The 25,682-nt window shown below is 34.7% G+C and overlaps 2 protein-coding genes and 1 long non-coding RNA gene across 14 annotated transcripts; 1 reads left to right on the forward strand and 2 right to left on the reverse strand.

The window, feature by feature from the left end:
• Window positions 1–698: 698 nt before the first annotated feature.
• LOC136229635 (putative disease resistance protein RGA3) lies at window positions 699–8,929 on the reverse strand. Of its 4 annotated transcripts, none has more exons than XR_010689186.1 (2): window positions 8,513–8,929; window positions 699–1,193 (listed from the first exon to the last, which is right to left on the reverse strand). XR_010689186.1 is itself a non-coding variant. In XM_066018554.1 (2 exons), the coding sequence occupies exons 1-2, from the start codon at window positions 8,026–8,028 to the stop codon at window positions 1,147–1,149; spliced, it is 2,784 nt and encodes a 927-aa protein (XP_065874626.1). In that variant the 5' UTR covers window positions 8,029–8,294; the 3' UTR covers window positions 699–1,146. The 4 variants fall into 4 exon arrangements, 2 of the variants coding, with proteins under 2 accessions (XP_065874626.1, XP_065874625.1); XR_010689187.1 differs by having other exon boundaries at window positions 699–3,977; window positions 8,513–8,620; XM_066018554.1 differs by lacking the exon at window positions 8,513–8,929 and adding an exon at window positions 5,292–8,294.
• Window positions 8,587–9,752, forward strand: LOC136229636 (uncharacterized). The gene is made up of 3 exons (XR_010689188.1): window positions 8,587–8,720; window positions 8,860–9,002; window positions 9,539–9,752. It is a non-coding gene; the product is annotated as an uncharacterized lncRNA (long non-coding RNA).
• Window positions 9,753–13,848: 4,096 nt separating this feature from the next.
• LOC136229438 (cyclin-dependent kinase G-2) lies at window positions 13,849–20,888 on the reverse strand. 9 transcript variants are annotated; one of them, XR_010689110.1, is made up of 10 exons: window positions 18,601–20,887; window positions 18,080–18,215; window positions 17,825–17,913; window positions 17,527–17,638; window positions 17,332–17,438; window positions 17,113–17,240; window positions 16,907–17,032; window positions 16,641–16,720; window positions 15,142–15,223; window positions 13,849–14,273 (listed from the first exon to the last, which is right to left on the reverse strand). XR_010689110.1 is itself a non-coding variant. In XM_066018227.1 (7 exons), exons 1-6 carry the CDS (start codon window positions 20,322–20,324, stop codon window positions 17,141–17,143), a joined length of 2,268 nt encoding a protein of 755 aa, XP_065874299.1. In that variant the 5' UTR covers window positions 20,325–20,887; the 3' UTR covers window positions 16,765–17,032; window positions 17,113–17,140. The 9 variants fall into 9 exon arrangements, 3 of the variants coding, with proteins under 3 accessions (XP_065874299.1, XP_065874298.1, XP_065874297.1); XR_010689108.1 differs by having other exon boundaries at window positions 17,103–17,240; XR_010689107.1 differs by adding an exon at window positions 16,047–16,185 and having other exon boundaries at window positions 16,907–17,240.
• Between the last annotated feature and the right edge of the window lie 4,794 nt (window positions 20,889–25,682).

Genomic DNA, 25,682 nt, shown 5'->3' on the forward strand with positions numbered 1-25,682 from the left:
GATCTAAACTTATTAGAATCCTAAAGTGGAGATTCGAAACATCCTGCGGTTTAGATTTAATAAGTCTACATCTAACGGTGAATTACCAAATTCACTTGGCCATTAAAATCCATAGGAATATTCCTGTCTGTTTATAGTGTCAGGCTGTGTGGACTTTAAGTAGTGGAAATAGAAGAAATTTTACAGTACACACGCTAAGAGTAATACTTCTGATCAATAAAATTCGTTTTGAATACCACTACATAGCCATGATTGGTGGAAAGAAAAAATATATATACATGTGTCCTGAACTAATTGGTCGGGAGCATTATTCCATGAGTACCCTAAAATTTTCCATGGAAATAGACACCAAATTTGAGAAACATAGAACAACAAGAGGGGTATGTACATGTTGAGAGATTGCAAAGATTCAAAAGAGAAGCATAATTGTATGCAGAAACAGAAGAGAAGAACTCACTGCTCTGAGTACGAGTGTGCATCTGCTCAAAACCGAATTGAACCAAACTGAACCGAAATAACCGAATACCAAAATTACTAAAATAATTGACATTGACACCGAACCAGATGGTATGTAAAACCGAAATATTCAGTTCGGTTCGGTTTTAAACCAAATTATTTAAAAAATAAAAAACAACACATAAAAATTACTATATTTACATATTAAATTTATCTCAACAACAAAAAAACAAATACTTTCAAAATATATATATATATTGGCTTATTATCTCAACAATATTAAGAAAAACTAAACTTGTAACATCTAATATATGTGTATATACAAAGTAATGTAGAATATGTGTAATTCGGTGTGGTGCGGTTTTTATACATTTGTTATCAAACTGAACCGAACCGAACACCGAAATGTACCTAAAACTAAAACCGATGCTGAACCGAAGTGTAAAAAAAACGAATCGAAAAACCAAATTCCATTGGTTCAGTTCGGTATACGATTTAAACCGAACCAATATACACCCCTAACTCTGAGGGTTTGTTTACCTGAAAGGTACAAGACCTGAAAAAACTTGCTCAAATAGCACCATTACAAAAATAGGCAATTATGTCAAACAAATATGTATCTCCAGCAAAATCTCTACAAATCTCACAACAACTACAAAATTGTTTCATCCAAAAATTGAAGCATCTCTCTCACAAAATCATACGTCTGGTCCATTCACGCCTCCTAAAGAGTGCCCCTTCAAAAAAATAAGTTCATGGAAGCAAAGTAAAGTCTTTGGATACCATAGCAACTAGCGACTCATTAATGCTCGCTATATTTCAACCCACTCCACTCCCTCTGTCACTTCCAGTGAGATCAATGTTAGCCAAAGCCACTAAGTCAGTATTAAGTGAATCCAAGCAAGTATGGTTAAGTGAATCCACCCTAGCCATTCTAGAGGGAAAGAAAAAAAAAATAAAGGAAGCAGCAGTAAGAAGATGGTTATGGACTTGCACTTTTACTGCTACAATCATATGGCTACTTCAGAAATAGTATGCAGCAAAAATGGGTAGCAATCAATTATCAAGAAAATAGATAAATGGTTAATTTGGCCTTCAACTCGACTCACATGATTAATTTCACTCCAAGTTGAAGAAGGCACATTGACACTTATCTTATCTAATAAATAAAAGATTTAACGAGATTCGGGCAATGTGTATATACGATTCAACAGAGCAAACAATATGGTTTAAGCAGATAATCAGTACAGATGAACTCCAAAAAAATGTGCAGAACTATACACTTGAAAACCTCATTCCGACATCATAGATCTTCTAGGAGCAAGCAAAATAACATCATAATAGATCTTCTAAGTAAGAGCAAAATAACATCATAATACACCGGATTCCATTAAAATCCTTAAGAAATTAAACATGTTAAGAGTGAAAAATGTACTTTTAAATTGGGCAACTTCTTGCAGGGTAAACTCAAGGCTCAATATATACCCAATCCCTTTAAATTGCACTCAAACGCCTTTCAAAACGAATTTCTACTACCTTAACTTGCTTTAAAAGACTTTTCTGCCACCATAATTTGTTTAACACGACCTTACTTGTTTAAAATAACAGTGTGTGGTACAGTCACGTGGAAATAAGAGGTTAGCTGTAGTAATTTAAGTAAGTTAAGGGGGGTGAAGAAGTTATTTTGAAAGTTTAGGGGTCAATAGGCATTTGGATGCAAGTTAAAGGAGTTGGATATGTATTAAGGGTAAACTCAAAGCTCTTCGAACTTTCATAGTAAGAAAAACTTCAAATTGAGTCGAGCCACCTAACTATCATTTTGAACGAAATTAGTGTTAGGGATTATTGACAGTTAATCAATTGTAGCGCAGCGGAATTGCGGTTCAAAATTTATTTCTAATCCCTTTAGTTTGATCTTTGTCCGTTAACCATTGATTGAATAAAACCTTTTGATCCGTTTAGGATATAAACATACCCGGACTGTCTCTTCTAGGGACGGCTGAAGAATCCACAAGCTAGTAAGATCTCCGTAGTCAGGTGCACGAACAGCTATTGAGCTAGAACCGGTGCTAGCCGAAGAACGGATGAAGAACTGGAGAGATAATGAAATTTGCCAACTATTCCACTATCTTCAAATTGTAGTTCCGTCGAAAATCAATAATTGATTTTCTTCTATGCCGCCGAATATGAATAGTGGTCAAATTAGATTGTTTTAGGTTTTAGGCTTTTATTATATATAGTGTAGTTATTAGGGTTAATTGGTTAATTACAAAACTAATCTAATCCTAACATAATCACTTAAATAAATACCAATAGTATTTATTCTATGCAATTAGTTATAATTAGATTAAATTTAATTACCCCAATTAAATAAACAACACTAATTAATAAATTGACGTATTAGTTTGATTAATTATTTACGAATGCAATTTCATTAATTTACAAATTAATTAATTACACCCCGTAAACTAATTAACCAATTAAATACTCAATGCCTAAATTTATTAATCAATTACATTGATACAAAGTATCAATTAATCAATTAATTAACCACCAATTAATTACCTTGACATTTTACTGTCAATCAATTAATTAATCACATCCCTCCAGTGTACCATTCTATAAGTTCTAACTCAGATGTTCAATGTGCACGATCCTATGGGACTGTCCTTAGCTAGCAGTGGGCTCACGGCCCACAGACAGTAAGTGGGTTCTAGCAAACCATTACTGCCCCTAACCAAGACAGAGTTTCAGCAGTCTAAAGATGCAGAGACCCTGTAGTTATCTCTTAACTTCTTTTACCATTCGATATCGATATTATAAACTAGAGGCATGGCGGCTGTCATCCTCTCTGTTATTTATGATATTTCTTGATCTTAAGTAGATTAATGAATCCGATAAGTAAACTACTTATCAGGGTGTGGCCACACGCTTATCAATCTCACTTATCAAGTGGCCTGTGATATCATCTCACTATTATGTGAGCGGTAATTCCATCACTTCACTATCAATGCCAATGTGTTCACCTGTTCACCCAATCATACCCGTATTTGGCATCATGTTACAGACCTGTTAGGCGTATGTCAAAGTGAACCGGATCCCACATTGATATTATAATGAAATCTGGTCTGAAGACAGTTAGAGACCTACTTAAGAAAATTAATGACACAACCACCATGTAGTTTTTTCGGGCGGATCGATCCAGTCACATGTATACAACATGTACCCATATTCACAACTGACTTATCAAGTGCTATGGCTAGTATCAAATACTACCATACAGTCGTCGAATATACAAGTCTGTGGTCCTAATCATTCCCATGATAGAATAGACTTGGGATATGGTTTTATGATTGTCAATCAATGGATTCTCTATTCATATTATAGCACAAGATATAAATGAACTAGATTAATACCTTTATTAATGTGACACAAATACATTTTATAAGAACCAATGCCTATGAAATAGGGCACACCAACAATTAGATGTCCATGCTGCATGCCATGTTATACATCATAGCCTAATAAAGGGGAAAAAAAGCTCCTTAAAAAATTGATTGGCAACTGAATTTTAAGGGTGTTTTGTTAGTTCCCTGAACTTATTTATAATGACTTATCGACTTCCTAAACTTGCTTAAAATGATATATTGCCTCCTGAAGTGGTTATAATGATTTATTAGCTACTAAAAACTTGCTTAAAGTGATACACATTTTAAATTGACGAAATCTCTCTTTGTTTTACCACGTACACTTAGGGGCTAATGAAGTTCAGAGAACCAAGCAGTTTTTGTGACCATGTTCAGGGGGCCTGAAGTATTAAGCCAAAAACAAAAGGCTTAACAAATTAGGAGCCTCTGAACTTGGCCTAAAAAAGCCAACCCCTAAATTTGCTTAATGTTCAGGGGCCTGATGTATTAAGCCAAAAACAAAAGGCTTAACATATTAGGAGCCTCTAAGTTTGGCCTAAAAAACTGATAGTTCCCTGAACCCCTAAATATTGATCACTTGAAGTTGTTCACAGTGACCTATTAACCCCGTTAACTTGTTTATGGTTATCTATTGATCATGTTACTTTAGGTTTTTTGGGATTAGAGGAGGTTCATTAAATGGAGTTTATTTATCTAACCTTGTCCCACCAAATTGGTGGAATTTAGAGGCTCACTAAATAATCTCCCCTCCCCTCCCCCCACTTTCCCTCCCTTTAATGAACATTGTCAAACCTTTATCCAAACAGACCCTTAAGCAAGCTCAAGATGCTAACAAGACCACTTTATAAGTTCATAGAGCTAATTAATATTTTAGACCAAATTCAGAGGCTCCCGATATATTAAGCCATAAAAATGAAAAAAGATAACCATGCATGGAATTGACAATGAGTGAGAGCAGGCACTCCCTTTGTCACTCTAGTGAGATCAATGTTAGCCAAAGTCAGTATGAATTACTAGCAAATTAAACCTTTAATAACACTGAAATAAATCACAAGGAAACTGGGTGCAGCTTATAATTATTAATGTCCATTTCTAAAAACCCATCTAATTTATGGAAAGCTTAACGACAAGATTCAACGGGGTGACAATCTCTTACACAATAACACGGTTTACAGAAACAACCGAATTAATACGAGATGAATGACACTATTATCACTTTTTTTACATTTATATTATGTATAATCATATGGAACATATAAATAACATAACACGATCTCAACACAATAACCCTAATTGTCACCCCTTTATATGTCATACATATATAGAGCCTAACAGAAACTATTCAAAACAATATACAACAAATTCAATCTAATAACTATGGAAAAAGGATGCTAGGTGTTGTTATACCTGAAAACTCCATCCAATGGGATTTATGATCCTCAAGAGTATGACAGCCATAAATGTAGACACGGCGTAATTTGAAGAGCCGTTGTATCATTGCAGCTGTTGATTGATGTTGGAGCTGCCAACAATAGTTAAGAGAAATGGTTTCAAGAGATTGAAGATCGCCCAACCACTCTGGCAATGCTTCCATTGCTGTGAACCCTTTTATCTTCAATGATTGCAGTCTAGCAAGCTTTTGAAGTTGATTTGGCAGAACAGACATTTTGCGACCGAAAACATCAGATCCCCATATTTCTAACTCCTCAAGACGTCTAAGGTCTTTGATTCGATTCAAATAACGGAAATCATCCAGCTTCTCTGAGAATGCACCAATGCTTAATTTCCTCAATTGAGTGAGTTTGCATAATATCTCCTCTGAGAAAAATCGCAATCCTTTACAGCAATATATCTGTAAGGAGATTAAAGATCTTTGCATCCCCAAATCTTCTGGAATGAACCTCAGCCATTCACATCTTCTTACTCTGAATTCCTCGTAAGAATCATTGGACAGAAGCCAGTTTCGAAGATAAGTCAATTTTGGACATCCTACAATGGATAGAGTTTTAACAGAGGGAAAGGACTTTTGTTCATCAAATATGAACCTTAATTCCTCACATTCTTTGATTTCCATCTTCACAAGTGCCGACAGATCTCTCATCGGAAAACCTGTTAATTTAGCACAACATTGAATAGACAGATTTTCAAGGAGAGGAAATATAACAACCCTGTTACCATGAGATGGAGGAATCCATTCAGTTAAATTCTCCATCCAACTTAGAGACAATGATTTCAATGCTGGAAAAAGCCTCAACTCATGTCGACTGCTATTTCCTTCATCTGACTCATTACCTATGCACTTCACTCTTTCCATATGACTTATCTTAAGAAATTTAAGAAAAGGAAGATTTCCAAGGAATGGAAGTTGTTCACAGCTACAATTTGAGAGAGTCAAAATTTGAAGCATGTAGATCTCAACGATAGATTTAGGCAACGGACTAGTTTTTGTATTTGAAACATGAAGATATTTGAAATGTTTCAACTTGCTAAGTGATGATGACAAACTTTCCATGTCAATATCGTTCAAGTATAGCGTCCGCAAGCTTTTTGAATTCCAAGACCTCTGGAAGGGAGCACCGTTAAGGATGATTGTACTCAAGTATTTGGCCTTATTCTTAGGAAGAGACTCTGAAGTTCTTGAAGATTGATAATCTGCATATAGATAATGAATGCGCATTTCAGATTTTGCTAGTGACAAAGCAAGATCATGCACAAGATTATGCATTTTGCACTTTATAACATTGCCATCGTCATCACTTTCCGCATCGTGGAAGAAGGAATTCGCAAGTAAGGCATGAAAATACTCGTTGCCCATATCACATGAGTTAGCAAATCTCTCAGCCATCCATAGCTGAATCAAATCTTCTTTTATAATCGAAAATCCTTTTGGGAAAACTGAACAAATTGCTAAACATGCCTTCAAATATGAGGGAAAGTGATCAAAACTAAGTTTTAATATAAATTCAACATTCTCCTCATTGTTCATTGCTTTCAAAAATAAACTATCTCTAATTCTCAACCATGCTCCCTCATCCCTGTAAAATCGCAAGGTCCCACTTAAAACTTTTGCAGCCAATGGCACTCCCTTGCATTGTTTTGCAATCTCCCTTCCTATGACCTCTAAATTAAATAGGACTAGTTCATGTGCTGGTACATTTCTAAGAGCCCTTTCCTTCAAAATGAACCAGCACTCGTCATCAGACAAGAAACCAAGTGTATGCCTATGCTGAGATGAAGTCTCAACAATGGATGCAACTTCTTCACTACGAGTTGTAACAAGAACAACATTTCCATTGTTTGTACAATTTTTTAACAACCAAGTTCTAAAATCATCCCACCACCTAGAAACATCTTCACAAACATCATCAAGAACAAGAAGAAATTTTTTCCTCGCCAACTCTTTCTCAAGTTGTTGTAGCATTGCATCTTTGTTGGTTAAGCTTAAGACCCCCATTGTTGCATTGGAAGATCGCAACATTTGACCCAAAACATTTTGTTCATCAGAATTCTCAGAAACACAGACCCACATTTTAAAATCAAAAAGGCTCAATGCCATGACTTGTCGACACACCAATTTAGCCAAAGAAGTCTTGCCGAGACCACCCATTCCCACAATGGGAACAACAGTGAGAACTTGTTGATCAGAAGAGTGAGTCAGCAAGTTTACAATTTTGGAGGCATCATCCTCCCTCCCAACAACTGGATAATTGTCAAGGACTGAGTCTATTACTCTATGACGAGGGATTATTCTACCATCAGATTCATATAAGAATTGAAGGGGAAATCGAATTTCATTCTTAAACTTATCAAGTGACTGATTCACAATTTTAACTTTGTGGGCTAATTTCAGACTAAATATGAGGTTTTTAAGAAAATTAAAACCGGTGATCTTTGGACGTAGAATCTCAAAGGCTAACTCATCAAGGATATCTTGTGCGCCATAAGCAACTTCCTTTAATCTCATATGATTTCCCATCTGTTTCTCCTCTGCAGATAGTAACAGATCACGAATTTCGGACAGCAATTCCAGAAGCCGTCTACGCGCACCCCCGAGATTCCAAGCACGTACGGTTTCATCAGTGATGAATGAATCCACCTTGGCCAGGGTTTCCTCCACCACAAAACTCAAGACAATCTTATCCATTTTAAACGGAAAGATCAAAAGAAGGAAATAGGAAGAAGAAGATGGCTATGGACTTGAGGTGTTACAGAATACTATATCATAGATCATTTATAGCGGTGGTCAAAGTTGGTTGGTTTGAATCATGCAATTTATAATATCATAAACTATCAATGGTCAATGCAATTTATACTCTCATAACTATTGTTTAAATTTATAATATCACCAAAATCTTCTAAGAACTTGTTAACAAATTAAGAATTTTCGAGACATCAATTTCCCTCCCAACAAGAACTGGATTATCAAAGGACTGAGTCTGTTATTCGATCTAAGTGGAACTGAGGCATTGTTCTATAACTAGATATGATTTGAAGTCCAAACTCTATAGCTTCATTTCTAATTTTATCAAGCAATTCATTGCTATTCTTAACTTGTGGATCAATTTGAGATGAAATGCGAGTTTTTGAACAAAAAGAGTGCATCTAATTACAGGATTGGAGCTGAGTACCTTGAATTGAAGAATCTCGTAGGCTAATTCATCGAAGACGTCTTCAGATTCAAATGCTACATCTTTGAGTTTATTGAGCCAAAGGCTGATTGATTCCCTTTCTGTTTGTTGCTCCTCCGCATCTCGTAGCACAGCACGAATCATGGCTACCGAGGCTTGAAGAACTTTGAGATCATCAGTGATGAGTGAAATTAGATCATCAATATAGGTTAGAAATTGCCAATTAGTTACTATTTGACTTTGACTCAGTTTTTGTTGGGTAAATTACAAAATGCCTATTTTAATATTATGGCACTAAATTTCAATTCTTCAGTATCACCATTAAATTTCGTTTATGTTGATAGCAGTAATGCTAGTAGTGGAAGTAGTAGGCCTTATCAATGGTCTCTTTCCGGCCTCAAGTAGTTCTTCTCATGCAAACTTTCCTAGCTCAAGTGCTGATATGCAAGAACAAGTAAGAAACCAGATGAAGGATCCAGCTATCAAACAGGTATATTTATTTGTCTTTTCATTGATTCAGTTCTGCTAAGAGCTCGTGATCTCCCTAGTCATAGGGAAGCTCTCAACCACTAGGTTAAGAGTTTCACCACTCCTTTTTCTTCATCTCCCTGTTTCTAGAAAATTAAGTCACGTTTCTTCATCTTCTTATTTCTTTTTATCTCTTGGTTTCTTTCTTCTTTTACGAATCAAAAGCATCATTTTTTGACGTTATTATACGTGTTTTTCTGCGTTTATCATATGGTTATTGTCGATTTCAATGGTAAAAGGCAAAAATAATGTAAGTATCTAGTGTTTCATCTTCATCTTCATCATTTTTAACATAATTTTTTCTCTTCGCAGACTTCGCACAATCGCTTTCTGCGAAGTAAAATCGTTTTTCTGGGTTAATTTTTTATTTGCAGACTTCGTATAATCATTTTCTACGAATTAAAATCGTCCCTTTTTTTGTTAAATTTTTCTTCGCAAGCTTGCTAACACGACTTAATTTTTGTGAATGTGGTTGAATAAAAAAACATCAAATTCAAGTATCCATTTAGCTTGAATACAACAGCATCAATCACACTAGGCGGTGTTATGGGATGTAAGGGAGATTGTGTTCTGGGTTGTAGGGAAAGAAAAGAAAAATCACCGTTATCATCCCAAAAGGTCATCGATTCCGCCGATTTTTCTTGCTTCTGTAAAGCCTGGAAGCACCCATATTTTTCTTGCTTCTAGTTCCTTCTGCTTTTGAGATTTAGGGTTTAGGGTTTGAATTATTGTTGCAATCTTATTGTAAATTTTGATAATGTTATGATTTTAATGTTAGACTTATTGTTGCAATCTTGTAAATTTTGATAATGTTATGATTTTAATGTTAGAATTATTGTTGTAATCTTGTTGTTATGATTTGAATGTTATATACCACTTCGCGTTTTTTGCAATTTGCGAATGCTGCGAAGATAATATTGCTTAAGAACATGACTTTTACTTCGCATATTGTGAAATCTGCAAAGTAAAAGTCGTTCTGCGAATTAGTATTACCTTCACAGGCTTCGCATATTGCGAAGTAAATTTCATGTTCTTAAGTAGTCTTACCTTCGCAAGCTTCGCAAATTGCGAAATATGCGAAATAAATTTTATATTCTCAAGCAATATTATCTTCGCAGACTTCGCAAATTGTGAAAAATGCGAAGTCAGACAAAAGGGAGAAAGAAGAAAGAGTAAGAAATTTCCAAGTGTCATATATATATGGAGGGTATTTTGGAAATGTTACAAAAAAAATAGTCTAGATATGTAATGGATTGAGTAATTGGTCTAAATATGTAAATGGCTCTCCCATTTGACCTGTTTTGTAATTTTTTCAATATATTAATTGGATGAGTTAAGTTGGATTTGGTTTAAAAATTAGTTCTATTGGCTCCATAGAGCCCTACCGAAACCCCGTACAAATATAGTGTAGATTGGATTGGTTTTGTATAATATAATTACATGTAACCTGACACGAGCCCAATCCATGAACATGTTTAATTCTTAGGGATGGCAACGGGTACGAGTTTTTCGAGTATCTGACACTATCCGACTCTAATGGAATTACCTGAATTCTATCTAAAATGGTATGGGATCCAAAAAATTACTTGTAACGGTATAAAATTATCCCATAGGATACCTGGTATCATCCATGTAATTACACACAGATTTTATTCTCTTGAACATTGATGAATGTGGACATCAAATGAAGGGAAAACTAAGATTATCATTGTATCAAAATAAATTTTTTATTTTTATCTTTAGTGTGTTTTAATTTCTTGATAAATTGAATGGTTTAAAATGTTTAAGTTGTATTTATTAAATTTGTAGATAATTTATTAAATTTATATTTTATTTATTTTATGTGTTGTTCGTTTATTGAAATTCAGTTAGAGCTTGTTCTAACATCCGTGTCAATTCAAGTACCAAAGCTCGCAACAGAGCCTGCAATAAAGGCAGAGTTTTTTGTTAGAGCACCTCTAATGGTTTGTAAGAGGACTGATCTGCAAATAAAAAAGAATGGAAGTGTGTATCTAACCATTAGGGTGGAGAAAATATCAAGTATCTAGATTTGGATGGTATCCAAATTTAGACAGTATTCTCGAATTTGAAAGAGTATGAAACAAAAAGGCATTTTAATAGGGAGAGGAGACAACGCGCTGATGTGTCGCACAGGGAGAAGAGGGTGTCACCTTCAGTTGCTAAATTGCGCGTTGCTCACCTTTTTCTTTGATAGCTGTGAATTTGGATAGGCAAAAGCATAGAAATTTAATAATATAATATATAAAAGCTTTTGCATTTGGTCTTCGTTTTTATTTCTTTTCAATATATATTCAAATATTTAAAATAATACATTACAAAAAGCTTTTTCTTTACATCAATACAAAAAAACGGTAATATTTTAACGGTAATATATTAAAAATAAAAACTATATATAAGGTTTGAGTTTGAAATGTTATATAAAAAAATTCAATACTTTCGCAATTTCGAATTAAAATGTCTTCCGATAATAGCGAAGAATTTTTGGCACAAGGCCAAAGGATGGTGGAAATGATGGAGGAAGATGATCTAGAGGATCTTAATATAATTGAACAACATGTCCAGCAATCAGAACCTCGACGGAGGAAATATGTGAGACGTGGTCGTGAAGAAGCTGTCGAACGACTTTTCAGTGACTACTTTTCTCCTAATCCAGTTTATTCGGAGGACCGGTTTCGCAGAAGGTTTCGAATATTTTGGTGTTGCTGGGGCGAATAATGACCTCAATGTTTGAACAGGTCAACTTTGTTCAATGAGACACTAGCTGGAAGAGCTCCATCAATACAGTTCAATGTTAACAATCGCACATACAAATTGGGATACTACCTAACAGATGGTATATATCCCAAATGGGCTGCTTTAGTAAAAAGCTTTCCACATGCCCATGAACCTAAGCGACTCTGCTATAAAGCAAGACATGAGAGTGCAAGGAAAGATGTTGAACGAGCTTTCGGGGTACTTCAAGCCCGTTTTGCAATAGTGCACGGACCAGCACGAAGTTGGAGTAAAAGAAAAATTCATGACATTATGGATGTTTGTATCATACTACACAATATGATTGTTGAAAATGAGCGTGGCAGGTACTCGATAGATTTTCCTGAAGAAACTTGTCCAGAAACACTTCCTGAAGACGTTCAAAGTGGACATATTCGGGATTTCACGCAATATCTTGCAATGGATACAGAGATCCGCGATAGAGCAATGCACGGTCAGCTCAAATTGGATCTAGTAGAGCACATTTGGGAACGTTTCGGAATCACCGACCTGACTATTTAATTATCATTTTAATCTAACGCATTATGTTTATTTTTTTTCAAATGTACTTTTTATATTTATAATTTTTATTCAAATATGTAATTTAATTTTTTTAAATCAATTAAAAAGATCAATTAAATTATTAATATTTACTCAAATTAACATTCAATATTATTAAATAAACTAATATTAATAAATATTCATAATATAAAAAAATTGGATTAAAGTAAAAAATAATATGTTATGACGTGTGGGTCCCACTAAAATAAGAGAAAGTATCTAACCATTAGAATAGGTTTTATAAAGAGAGTGTTTTAATATGGAGGGTGTTTTGTAATAATGTTATTTGATGATGTGGAGGGTGTATGAGTACCCAACCACTAGGGGTGCTCTTACATTTCTAGTTGCAGTTCGAGAATGGATCTCGCAGAAGTAAATGTTGGAGCAAAGCTAGCAGGTAGCTAGAGCATATAAAGAGACCTCTTACAAGAGATCCACGAGTACTACAATTTAAATGAAATAGATATGGATTCAAGAAATATACTGGTAATGAGACGGATACAAATAATTTAAAAATAATACCTACATGCTGCCATCCCCTATTTTTAGGTCTCATTTGTTTGGGTAACCAGATGCTCTGGATTGGATTATGGTTTCCATTTTGCTGGGAAATGTGAAACAGAAATGTATGCTTGATTGGATGATAGTTCACTATATATGTAACCCTTGGATGAATCAAAAGTCTATACTTAAAATTATTAATTAATATTTATTTCGACTTTTTTAAATGGTAATCACTTATTAATTTAATTAAATACTTAAATATTAATCTTAAGAGAAAAATGGTCAAATTTAAATGCAGATTGGTTAAAACATTCAAAATAATCCATCCAATTTAGCCATATATTACCAAAAATTTGAAAAAGTTGATTTGACCTATTATTTAAGTCACGTTAGGCCTTCCAAACATTAATTATATCTAAAATATTTAAAGTGATACTAACACGGTTTTTAAAAACTATTAAAAATGCTAATTAAATTTGTGACATATAAGTAATCACAAAAAAATGACTTATCTCAAGTCAACAAGGTAATGGATGATATACAATTTTGCATACAGAGTAATGTCTTGAGAAGTTGATATTTTAAACTTCGACTAGAATAACAGGTGTCTAATTGGCTATTGAGTACATAAATCATAAATGCAAACCATGAATAACTAGTGGGTAATTGGCTATTGAGTGTTATAAATATATTACAATTGTTGCCTTTCTAATTTACTTGCATCTCCCAGCTGATTTTACTTTATTATATTAACTGATAAATTATTAACTTTTTCAAGCTATATTTACGGCATAAAGAAAAACAAAATATAAAATTCCGATAAAAAAAAATTCATGACACTTTTACGTCAAAAACAAGCATAAATATGCCCTGTACTAGAATAAATTTCATCAATTTGGCCATTGTACTTTGATGTGAACTCATTTAGCCCCTATGCTTACATTTTTCACCATATTTAACAACTCGCTCAGAAAATTTTAATTTGTTTGAATCCATCAACTCTATATTTTAGCTAACGGAGAGATTTAAAATGGTAAAACAAAAAAACAAAGAAACAGCTCAAACCAAAATACAGGACCAACTGAAGAAATAATAAACAGTAGGCAAAATATAAATGAACAAAGTTGATGTTGCTGAATTTTGCTACTTGTAGGAGCGTTGAGCTATTTCGTTTTTTGAAGTCCGGATGTAAACTAGTTATAATGATGGCGGTAAATAACTAACAGGCTCCTCAGAACATCGTGTTATTACATACAAACCCTTTGGCCTCTTTGAAAACCAACATAGGTCATTAACAAATTGCCTGAGGATTCGTTCTGGTAGCCATCAGCCACGTCTATGATGCAAGCAATCACATGAATGAATCTAATGAACAGTAATTGGTCTCAATTGCCAACTGTTCTCCAAAGGAAGAAAAAGAAAAAAGAGGAACAAAAAAATAAGCCAAACAAAGAAAGATTGTAAACAATAATTGCTTAGCAGAAAATACAACAATACTTGCAAAGAAATTCCAACTAAAATAATTTACAGCAACAAGAGGAGCATTGGAATAAAGTAAGCCCGGTTGAGACATAATAAGATACCCCACGCAACTATCGAGATCCTAAAAGAGCAGAGGCGGAATTAAATACAACTATGCTGAAAATTGACAGGTTCAGGTGTGATACAAGTCCAAGTTCAGGGTGTCAACGGCAAAAAGTGATAAGTGTGTAATTATATATTAAACCGGGATATTTTTCTCAACATAGAAAGCAACAGATACATACATACAATAGCAAACCAAAAGTCTTCAATGCATGTTTAACTGTCTTAACTATGACGATGCAGTCCATTTGGATCCTAAGTTGCAAGTAAAAATGAACCCAATTGCTAGATGAATAAAATTAATAAATATCAATCAATTTATGCAGTTAAAATTCTGATTTCAGGCACAGATGTTGTGAACACAGCCTAACGACAGGAAGTTCCAACCATTGCTAAAATCTCCCAAATCCAGAAGACCCATAACCGCCATATAACAAGATGACCACAATAATGCAAGGAAAATAGCACACAAAAAATTCAATTACAAGGTACGGCCACAGTGACTGCAAGTAGCAAATTAATATCTGTGAAATTAATAGAAGCCTAATATATAAAAAGCTCTAGTGCAAGGTCAGTTGAGAATAAATCCAGCACCAAAACTCGCAAACTGAAATTAGCAATATTGGAGTTGCATCAAATTAAACATGGGACACATGGACAAACTAGGGTTTGTATTTTACCTCTAGAGAGCCTGAAGACAAATAACTGAAAGTTCTATATAATCCAGGATGCAGGTAACCTCCATAACCTGCTTGCTTGATACTGCAGTGACATCCACAGACAATGTCATAAAAAGCATCTGGGTGGCTTAAGCTTCAAAGAACAAGAAGAGCTGAAATTTTCCTTGTGTCTAGTGTGTATCAAAATATAAAACAAACTGGTGAGAAGGTTCAAGTTCATGAAACCATGCGAAATTTTTTGGAAACAAAATCACAAAACTGATCTCATTATAACTATATAAGTTCTTAATTGTTTCCCACCAAAAAATCAAATCATCAATATAACATCATGCAAAACAAAACACAGAATCTGTCTTGGTCACTCTTTTCCAACTGCCCAATCACAACCCTTGGATCCATTTAGCATACCATATGAAGAGGGCACTATGGACTCGTACTAACTTATCATTGTCCAGTAACCGTAACGAGCAATTTTACTCACAATCCAAGCGCATAGATTAAGTAAAAGATGTTAATATAACCCACTACTCATTAGTGATGGCTGCACATCTTTTTTAATGTAAATAAATGTTCGATGTATTAAATTACAGAAGCTAAGTGGAACAATTTGAAATCACAATCCAAGCACATAAATCAAGTAAAAAAGGCTGATAACCCTGTAAGTATTAGTGATGGCTGCACTTCTTTGCATGCAAATTAATCTACAAGACATAAATTACAGAAGTATTGTGGAGAAGAAAACAAAACTATGCTCTAAATGGATGCTATGATCCAAAACCAAATGTGGTCTATAATTTAACCCACCATTATTTAATCCTTGAGTTGATGTTTTAGACATTCTGTAGAATTAGTTCAAATTAAAATTATGGACAAGAGTGTTCATTATGTGCTACTGCCAAACTAACCTCCAATCAATCCAAAAATCATGAGCATTCTCCTTAATGTTGTCATATCAGATGAAATGTGGTCAATATCCACATCCCAACTGCAAACCATTCTTCAACAACCAATTCCTTGACGCACAAAAGATTTCCTTGACAGCTACTATATCCAAAAATATGCAAGCAGCATAATTGAGGATGTCAGGTTAAACAGATCTCCTAAAGTTGCTACTCTTAAATAAATTTATTGGCTGAAGAATCAGTAACATCGACAATAAATAGGTGCATGTTGTAATTACACACTAAAAGGAAATGCTTTCGATTATTTGGCAATAGTGCAACTGCATGTTTTTTTTTGGAGTGCGACCATGTTTGTAAGATAACATTGTCTCTATCAACTTGTGTTGAAGAAAACATTAAACCTCATTCTTTTACCAGATATGACAAAAATTGTATGAAAAATTGAGTAGAAAAATCAAAGCACCATGCAAAATATACTATACAACTTCAAAACCGTCTACCACCAAACTGCTCACATGAATAACATGGCCCTTCACTTATGGAAACAATAATCCTGATCTGGGATAACATTCCACAGATTTAAAATCTGTAAATTACCTTAAGCGTACCATTGCTACTGTATATTTCTTTGTCAACGAAAAGCTAAGAACATCTCCTCCACTTCACACCAATCGCCTCTTGCAAACACAATGTTAATATTAAGAAAAAAAAATACAGAGAATTGATACTAGAAAGTAAATCCATACTGCTCTAAACTTCAAACCAACTTTAATAATTTTGTTTACAATGTACCAAAGAAAATATGTTACACAAGTTTCAGCTCTAACTGATTTTTTTAAAGATAAAAAGCCTTTGTGCCACACCTTGCATTGCAAACAGTGTAACAAAAGCGTTTTGATACGTTGACAGTAACTGGAGATCAAAGTTAACCTGCATGATAGCCAGGTGGTAGTGACAAATAATTTCCCCACCCAAAGCACGACAGGTGCCTGCTACAAAAAGTAGGAATGATTATCTAAGAAACATGTTCCCCAATCCATTTTGATGGATCTCTCTCACCTAAACAAACCTCGTGCTTCATCAAGAGACAAGGTTGTTTAGCCAAACAAACCGCCAATGCCTAAATCCCCTTGTTGCAGTTCCTTCCTGCGCTGCTCTTCTAAGGGATCTGGACTCTTCATCATTCTTCTTAGACGCCTAAGCATGGAAATCCAAAGTTACAATAATCAATATAATTAATTACTTGCATAAGAAGTTAGACTTAAAGCTACTTCGTCTCAAAAAGTACCTGTCTTGAGCATGTTGAGCAGGAAAAGTAGGCATAAAATCCTTTGACTTGGGAAGAGGAACCTCGCGAAACCACTCATGATTAAGAGCAGCTTCAGCAGTTATGCGCTGATAAAAAAAAAGAATGGACACATTTCAGTATCTATATGAAAATACTAATCTGGAACTAAGTTCTGGAGCAAAGTTCGTTTCCTACCTTCTCAGGGTCATAGGTTAGAAGTTTGTTTAATAAATCAAATCCAGCATCAGAGAGAACAGGTGATCCAGTGAAGGATGTTGCTGGAAATTTCTTACGCAGTAGGTTATACCTGAAAGGAACAGGTCATCTGTTTAGTATAAACAAGAAATGGATTCGTAAAAGAAAGTGTCACCAATGGAGGCCAGATAGCCAGACCAGAATCACCCAGCTGGAAGCCTGGGAAAACAGTGCCAAAAATAAGATCACCAGATATTTTCATTGACTAAGCTTAAAGTTTGGAAAACATGATACTTACTGATGCTTAACAAAGTTGACCTTGACACCAGGTAATTTGGAGAACCCAGGCCAGATTGTCTCATTTGGTGTACCAAGGATTCGAAAAATCTGTAATGAAGAAAAAGGAACAAATTACCAACAAGGAATAAGTATGATTTATGATTGAATGAATACACAGCACTCAAATTTAGACTGTTGGAATCTAAGAAATCGATTCAACAGGTTTGTTCAAAAATTTAGTTTTACCTCTTACTTTGGCCAAGAATCAAATTACCTTATCAAGTTGGTCAACCTCTGTTTTCCCATTGAAAAGAGGTTCTTTTGACAACATTTCAGCCATAATACAACCTAAAGACCACATGTCAATCGCAGTTGAATACTGTTTGGCTCCCAAAAGAAGTTCAGGTGCCCTACAAAGTATATCAAATACATGAACAATCAACTTGAAGCACAAATGTATACTTCAACAATGTGTAGTATAACCTAAATGAAACCTTAGACTTTAAAAATATAAAACAAATCGACCAAAAGATGACCTTGTAATTTTCCAGGTTTGCTATATACAAAAGCAAACCAATCTTTCCCTAAAAATGATTACAAGGCAAAGTGCCATCAGTATTCATATACTTACAGCATAACTACAACTAATCACCAAATTCCAAAAGGGGATCAATATGCAATCATCTATAACCCCAACATGCAAAGAATCACTTGAACATCCGTAAATCAAAAAATACAAAATTCACTAAGGGTATAACACCATAAAAGAAATGGAAGAGTAAAAGTGCAGCTTACCTGTACCAAAGAGTAACAACCAAATGAGTATATGGCTTCAAAGGACTCCCATATTGACGAGCCAAGCCGAAGTCGCAGATCTTCAACTCACCCCTATTATTCAAAAGCAAATTTGATGTCTTTAAATCTCGATGAAGAACCCAGTTGTCATGAAGATACTTGACACCCTCCAACAACTGGAGCATTAAGCATTTAACTTCACTCTGACTAAATGGCTGCTTCATTGACTCCATCAGGGCCTTGAGATCATGCTCCATGTATTCCATCACCATAAAAATGCTATCAAGGTTACTCCCTACAACAACTTCTTTGACATCAACAATTGAAGGGTGATGAAACGAAAGAAGTATATTTATTTCACGTAAAGATGTTAGTGGAAAGCCTTCTCGTTCTTTCTCCATTTTCACCTTCTTCAGTGCTACAATTTCCCCAGTCTTCTTGTCTCTAGCTCTATATACAACACCATAAGTGCCTTCATCTATCTTGTTAAGTCTCTCAAACTCATCCACACTTCTACACCCCAGAAGCATGTTAACACTTCTTGGGGGAGGACCTGCAGGTTCAGGCGTTCCCGGAGAATTATTTTCATCTGCAGGGTCTGAATCAGAATGGTCCTTGCTACCATCATTTTCACCATGTTCAGCATCAATCTCCATGTAGTCATCCCTGTCTGTATCATTACCTGGATAATCATCCCCACTTAAAGATCTACCTCGCGTTCCCCACTCATCAGATTCTGATGACCTCCCTCTAACTACATCAGAACCTTCTCTCTTGAGGTCTCCAAGGTCAGGAGTCAATGACCTAGTACGAGTTCCCAAAACAAAGGAATCCTGATTAGGCATTTTTTTTCTTCTTTTAGGCATTTCCTGGTCCTCAATAATTTCTCCTTCATCACCAGGAGAGCTGTTCCCGGCAGCCCACCTAGAAGAAGAGATATTTCGTGTTGGTACATAATCGTCATCTTCTATCAGATCAGCTCCATGATCATTACCCAATTGTTGCTCCTCTATAGGTGTAGGAGCCAACTCTACTGGAGACTGTGATGGAGAAATTTCTACTGGAAGTTCAATAACTGGACCCTTTATTGGAGACACCTGTAAACTCTGGCTTTTACCACTTTTAATGGGAGATATCCCCATACTCCCATTTGGAACAACATTAGGTGACTGGCGGTATGACCTCGGGATGGGTGGTGGTGGAGGGAGAGTGGCCACTGATGGAGAATTCCTTTTTATTGAAGAATTACTCACCTCTCTGTCCTCCCTATCCCAAACTATAGGAGAAAACTTCCTCTTCTTCTCCACAGGAGTTTGAATTCCATTCTCTACTACTCTTGAGACATCGATATTTTTAACATGTGATTCAGATTCAATAGCATCATCAGATCCACTCTCGCTAGACAATTCACCGGGCTCCCTATCCGCAGCCTTAGCAGTAAACTCGCATCTTCTGGGTCCACCACCACTGCTACTTGAACCGCTTCTACTAGAAGAGGACCGAGGACCACCATTAACCACTTCCCTCTCCTTGATATCCTTCTGCCTAACCTTACCCTTATCTCTTACGTCACGGACTCGACCACGCTCCTTTTCCCTATTACCATTACCAATCCGATCATATTCCTCTTTGGAATAAGCAAAATCCCTCCTAGAATATTCGACATCGGACTCACGCCCTCGAAACTCATTATCGCGATAACCCCCATGTCTCCCAGCAGCCATATATTTCAATAAATGAAACGAGGTCACAGTGTAAGACAATAATACCAATTCAGAACCCTGAGATTCCTTCCTTATAAAACCCTAAAGAGGCAGTTCTTATCGATTTTTCCAAAAAAAAAAAAAATAACGACAAAAAAATCGACACCTACTTTAGATCTGTAAGCAAAAGCCAAAGTAAGCAGCACACATAGCGATAAATTGAATCCAGATCCTCAATTATTGTGGTATTGAGCTCCAAATTTCCTCGATAATTTATAGAAGTAAAATAGAGCGAGAAGAAGCCAGGAAACAGAAGCGAACAAATACAGGAACCCACAGAAAAACCCTAGAAAATTGAATTGATGCAGTGATAAATTTCCCGATTTGGGAATCGAGGAGGAGCAACTGGGAGATAGACGAATAAATTACGGCTTACCGATGAGAAAGAGGAAAGGCGGCGGACGCTGATTCGAGAGAGATAAGAGAGGAATGAAGATGCCAAATTCAACCCTCAATCGTAGAGAAAGAGAGTGGCTGAAAGAGGGTCAAAACGTCGCAGCGAGCAAGCGTTTTAAGGTTGTGGGATCGTTTTTATTTCCTATTTTGAATCTTTTCCTATTTCACTGTTCCGAATACAAATCAAATATTTCTTCCATTATACCATTTAGGTCCCCAAACTAAAGCTTCAAAGTCAATTAAGATCTTAAACTATCAAAATCATCAATTAGATCCCTGAACTAAGCAAAAATCATCAATTGAGTCCTCATCATATCCTAAACTCAGAAACTGTGACTATTTGATATAGACTGTAATAGTCTCTGTGTTGGTTCAAAATGGGTTTAGGGAAGAGAGTAAAACTGTTCAACCGAATGATTTTCGATGAGACCTCAATTGAAGATTTTTGTTTAGAATGGGAACTCAATTGATGATTTTTTGTTAGTTCAGGGATCTGGTTGATGATTTTGATAGTTTAAGGTTCTAATTGATTTTGAATCTTAGTTTAGGGATCCAAATTGGTATTATGTCTTAAATAATTGATTTAAATCTCATTTTACCATCAAATTAATAAATAATTAAGTCATAATTCTAGTAAGGTATGTATAAAGTGTAATGACATGCTAAATCTTTTCCTATTTCACTACTTGATTCTCTTTAGATTGGAAGGCAATCATTCTCTTCGTAGCCAAACCTTTTTAGTATTTTTTGGCCAGAGAGACTCATCCTCTTTTCAAGGATTTTGTTAAATCGATGTGGAAACCAGCTAATGATACTATTCAGGTAGCTAATAATTTCAAGAAAGAAGCAATCAAATGGAACAAGTCAACATTCCCGTTCGTAAGAGGTTCTTACTTAGCCGCATTGCTGGTATCCAAAAGCAACTTGAAACTCGGCTGGATAACAACATGTGCTGCTTTCACGATGTGCTGCAAGGCTTTATGTCAGGAGGAACTCTTTTGATTCCAAAAATCCATAAAAGATTGGATTACCTAAGGAGATAGAAACTATAGGTACTTTCATTTATCCACTGTTATCATAAGGCAGAAGAATCGTGTGGAAGCAATAAAAAATGAGCAGGGAAATTGGGTGTATGATGTTAATGAAATAAAAACTTTGGTTGTTGAGTTCTACCAAAGGCTCTTTAATTGCGATTGTAGGCCTAGACAGCGAGTGGTGACTATGTCGGTCTTTTCTAGGCCTCCGGAAGAATTATATCGGGCGGCTTTTGATTCTATATATGAGAAGGATGTCCAATTGGCGATTTTTAGTATGGGGGATCCAAGGCCCTGGGATAAATGCCTCGCCAGCTATATTCTACCAAAAGCACTGGAATTCGGTGAAGGATGGAGTATTGTGGTTTGTATATTGGGTTTTTTTTAATAGTACAGGAGATATTGTTAAATCTTTTCCTATTTCACTATTCTGAATTCCATAAGGACAGATCAAATATTTCTTCCTTAAATAATTGAATTAAACCTTATTTTACAATAAAATTAATAAATAATTAAGTCATAATTCTAGTAAGGCATGCATAAAATGTAAAGGTAACGTTAGCGACTAACAATAATTTTACTCTTAATATTACGGAAAAATCTTCCGTACCTCTTTCGTAAAAAAAACAAAATGAACTTTTTTTATGAAAGGGCCAGAAAATGAGACACAAAAATTAAGACAATGCACTTTTTATCAATACTAAGAAATACTTATATTAATATTAATTAATGCCTATTCACACTAACACTATTCACACACATTTATCCATGCTAATAGCGTTCACACTCCCCATCAATCTATAGACTGTAGCATGGATATTAATCATGTCCAATGTATGACAAATATAATCAACCCATACTTCATTCAAGGCTTTGGTGAAGATATCTCCAAGCTCCTCACTGGTTTCGATGTAGGCCGTAAAAATAATGTTCTATTCTAACTTCTCATGAATATAATTGTGGATCTCTAATCATTAATGTCTCATACCTAATCAGCATTGAATAAACATTTCGATCTCTTAATGAATCGAAAAAACATTCAATATAGGTATGACCATGATTCTTTTAAAGTATTCATTGTCTTTGAGTCCCTTTTAATTAGAGCTCTGTTTAATAACAAAAAAAAATCGCATAATACACTTATTTTGTTTAAGTGTACTTGAGAACTATTTTTTGTTAATCACTTAACTTATTCAATTAAATTAAGAAAATCATTTATTATCGTAAGTCAAATATTTAACTTAAATTATTATTTTTGTAGTTCAACTTAAAATTTTAATTTCAACATTGTTAACTAATATTTTTAAATTTAGCACTTGTTTTTAGTATTTATCAAACAGTTACATCATTTAATACTTTTAACACTTATTTCAGTACTTATTTTTTCAGCATTTAATTTTTTAATTTATAAAACAACACCTAACATAAGATATGTTTAAGAGAGTCATGTGATCAATGGTAGGAGAAGACATAAATTGGCTAAGAAAGCTGACAAAATATATTATATCAGATCTAGTCAATATAAGAGAGTTCATTTTTCCCACCAAACGCTTATATCTTCTAGGATGTTTAAAAAACTATCCTTTCGATGTGAGATTAGCTCAGATAGTACAATTCACCAACTCCGGGATGAACATAAAATATTCTTCCAACACTCATACCACGCTGCCTTGGGCACCATTTTTTTATCTTCTTTTTAGCTCTAGATGATTCAATATTCTCTTCAACTTCTTTCCACACAAACTTATTTGGAAATTCTACACAAGTTAATTCTCTAGCCTCAGGATATTGTTCATTTGCCTTCATCCATTGTTGAAACATAGTACTGTCTTTGCCACCTTTTTTTACAACATCACCAATGGGGTCATCATCATGAAATATAATACTTTGCTCATCTAAAAGATGAAAGCTGAGTCTTTCCACTGCAGGCTCACGATGATTAATATTAAACCCAAATATTCTCCAAGTTGCCTCACACGGAGAAATGTACCTGCAATCGTAATACATTTTCACTTCATCAAGTTCTCCATTATCACCATATCCATTCAGCTGATAAAATGATGTAGTTATACGATCATTTCCTTTATTTATGTACTTGAACAAATATTTGATGGCCTTATGTTGATTACACCACTCAACATTTATATGTGTGTTATATTTCAACAACAATTGAGTGTTATAAGGAACAACAAATCTGTTGTCAAGAAGAATTTTATTTTTCTCAACAGTTCTTCTGTTATCTCTTCTTCTATACAAAGGATATCCTTCCTCATCAACAGTTGTCTCCTCAATAAAATTGTTAGGGAATCGTTTTGAATATTTCCCTTCATTCATACATGGTGAATTTTTATTTGAAGCACCACAAGGACCATGTATTATGAAGTTTTTCATAGTCCCGTATAAGTTAGGATTCTCCTCTTCATCCAGAATCTCAGCTAAAATTATCTTATCAATATCTTTTCCAGATGGATGTTTGTCTTCTGGGTGCAAAAACAACAATATATGTGCATGAGGGAGACCACGTTTCTGGAACTCTATTGTATACATAATTACAATAATAAATTAAATTAATATAGTATATATAAAATATCCACTTAGAAAATATTGTTATGAAAAAAAGTTGAGAACACATACGTGCTTTAACCCTCCCAAATATTTTTCCTGTTTTTATATCACGAACAAACCTATCTAGCTTCATTTTGAAAACTCTGGATATTATATCAGGTCTGTCCTCAGGTCTGAGACATGTTTTATCAACAAATCTCTGTATTTCTGGCCACTTAGAATTACATGTGAAAGTGATGAAAATATCGGGATATCCAGTCCATCTACATATCACCATCGCATCTTGATAGTTTTTATCATATACCTTAATAAAACAAAACAAAACAAAAGTTGTCACAAATTTATTATAATAAAATTATCAAGGTGCGTGTGACTTATATTATTTACATGTATAAAAAAATGTTTGCAATATGAGTTTCAACAAAACACACCTTGCACCACCAGCCGATGATGGATTTGCCTCCCCTCTCAATACTGCTTCAGTTAATCCTTTGTATAATTCTGCGCTAAGATTCTTTTGGTTGTGTCTGATCTTCTGCTTCAATCATTGTATAAGCATCAACTATAAACTGTTGAAATAACTTCTTTGAACTTAAAATAGTTGTTGGTTCATTATTTATCTGTTATATTCTAAAGCAAAAAAAAAATTGACGCATACTTATAGTTTCCCTTTTTCCTTTTTTTTATTCACTGAACAAAATATCCTTTCTGAAACCATTTTCACCGCGTGGGAAAAGCAAATGATATTGCATTGGGAGATAAGATGAATGTAACTCATTGATGCGTTTCAGCATACCAGTCTTGGTCTCAATGATTATGGCTCTTAAGTTGTTTGCACTGTCAATGTCACCAACAATTAAACCAACTACTTCTGAAGTAGTAGGCATATTGTACCTTCGTCCATCCGATTTTCTGCCTCCAATCAACCTTAACTTCAATTCTCTACATTCTTGAGTAGACATTCTATCTCTAGCCAATCTAAATGATTGAACCAAAGCATTATTATCATCAAGCATTTCTTTCAAGTCATGAATTATAGAATGATCAAAATTAGTCATAGTACTTCGTGAACTATCAAAAAAATATTTAAAAATACACTTATATATTATTCGATGAATAAAACCATAAATTATTTATGAAAATAAAAAATAATATGATAGGATACCTTATAGCACCGACTCTGTTTGAAACCTCATTTTCTGTATCATAAATATACAGTTGTGCAAACTTCGGATTTGATCCAGATTCTGGCATGAGACTTCCAATCATATGACAATTTTGGCCATGCAGTCTAAATACATAAGGACCATTTTCATTATTCATA

Source organism: Euphorbia lathyris, chromosome 5, assembly GCF_963576675.1.
Source record: "Euphorbia lathyris chromosome 5, ddEupLath1.1, whole genome shotgun sequence".
Taxonomy (NCBI): domain Eukaryota; kingdom Viridiplantae; phylum Streptophyta; class Magnoliopsida; order Malpighiales; family Euphorbiaceae; genus Euphorbia; species Euphorbia lathyris.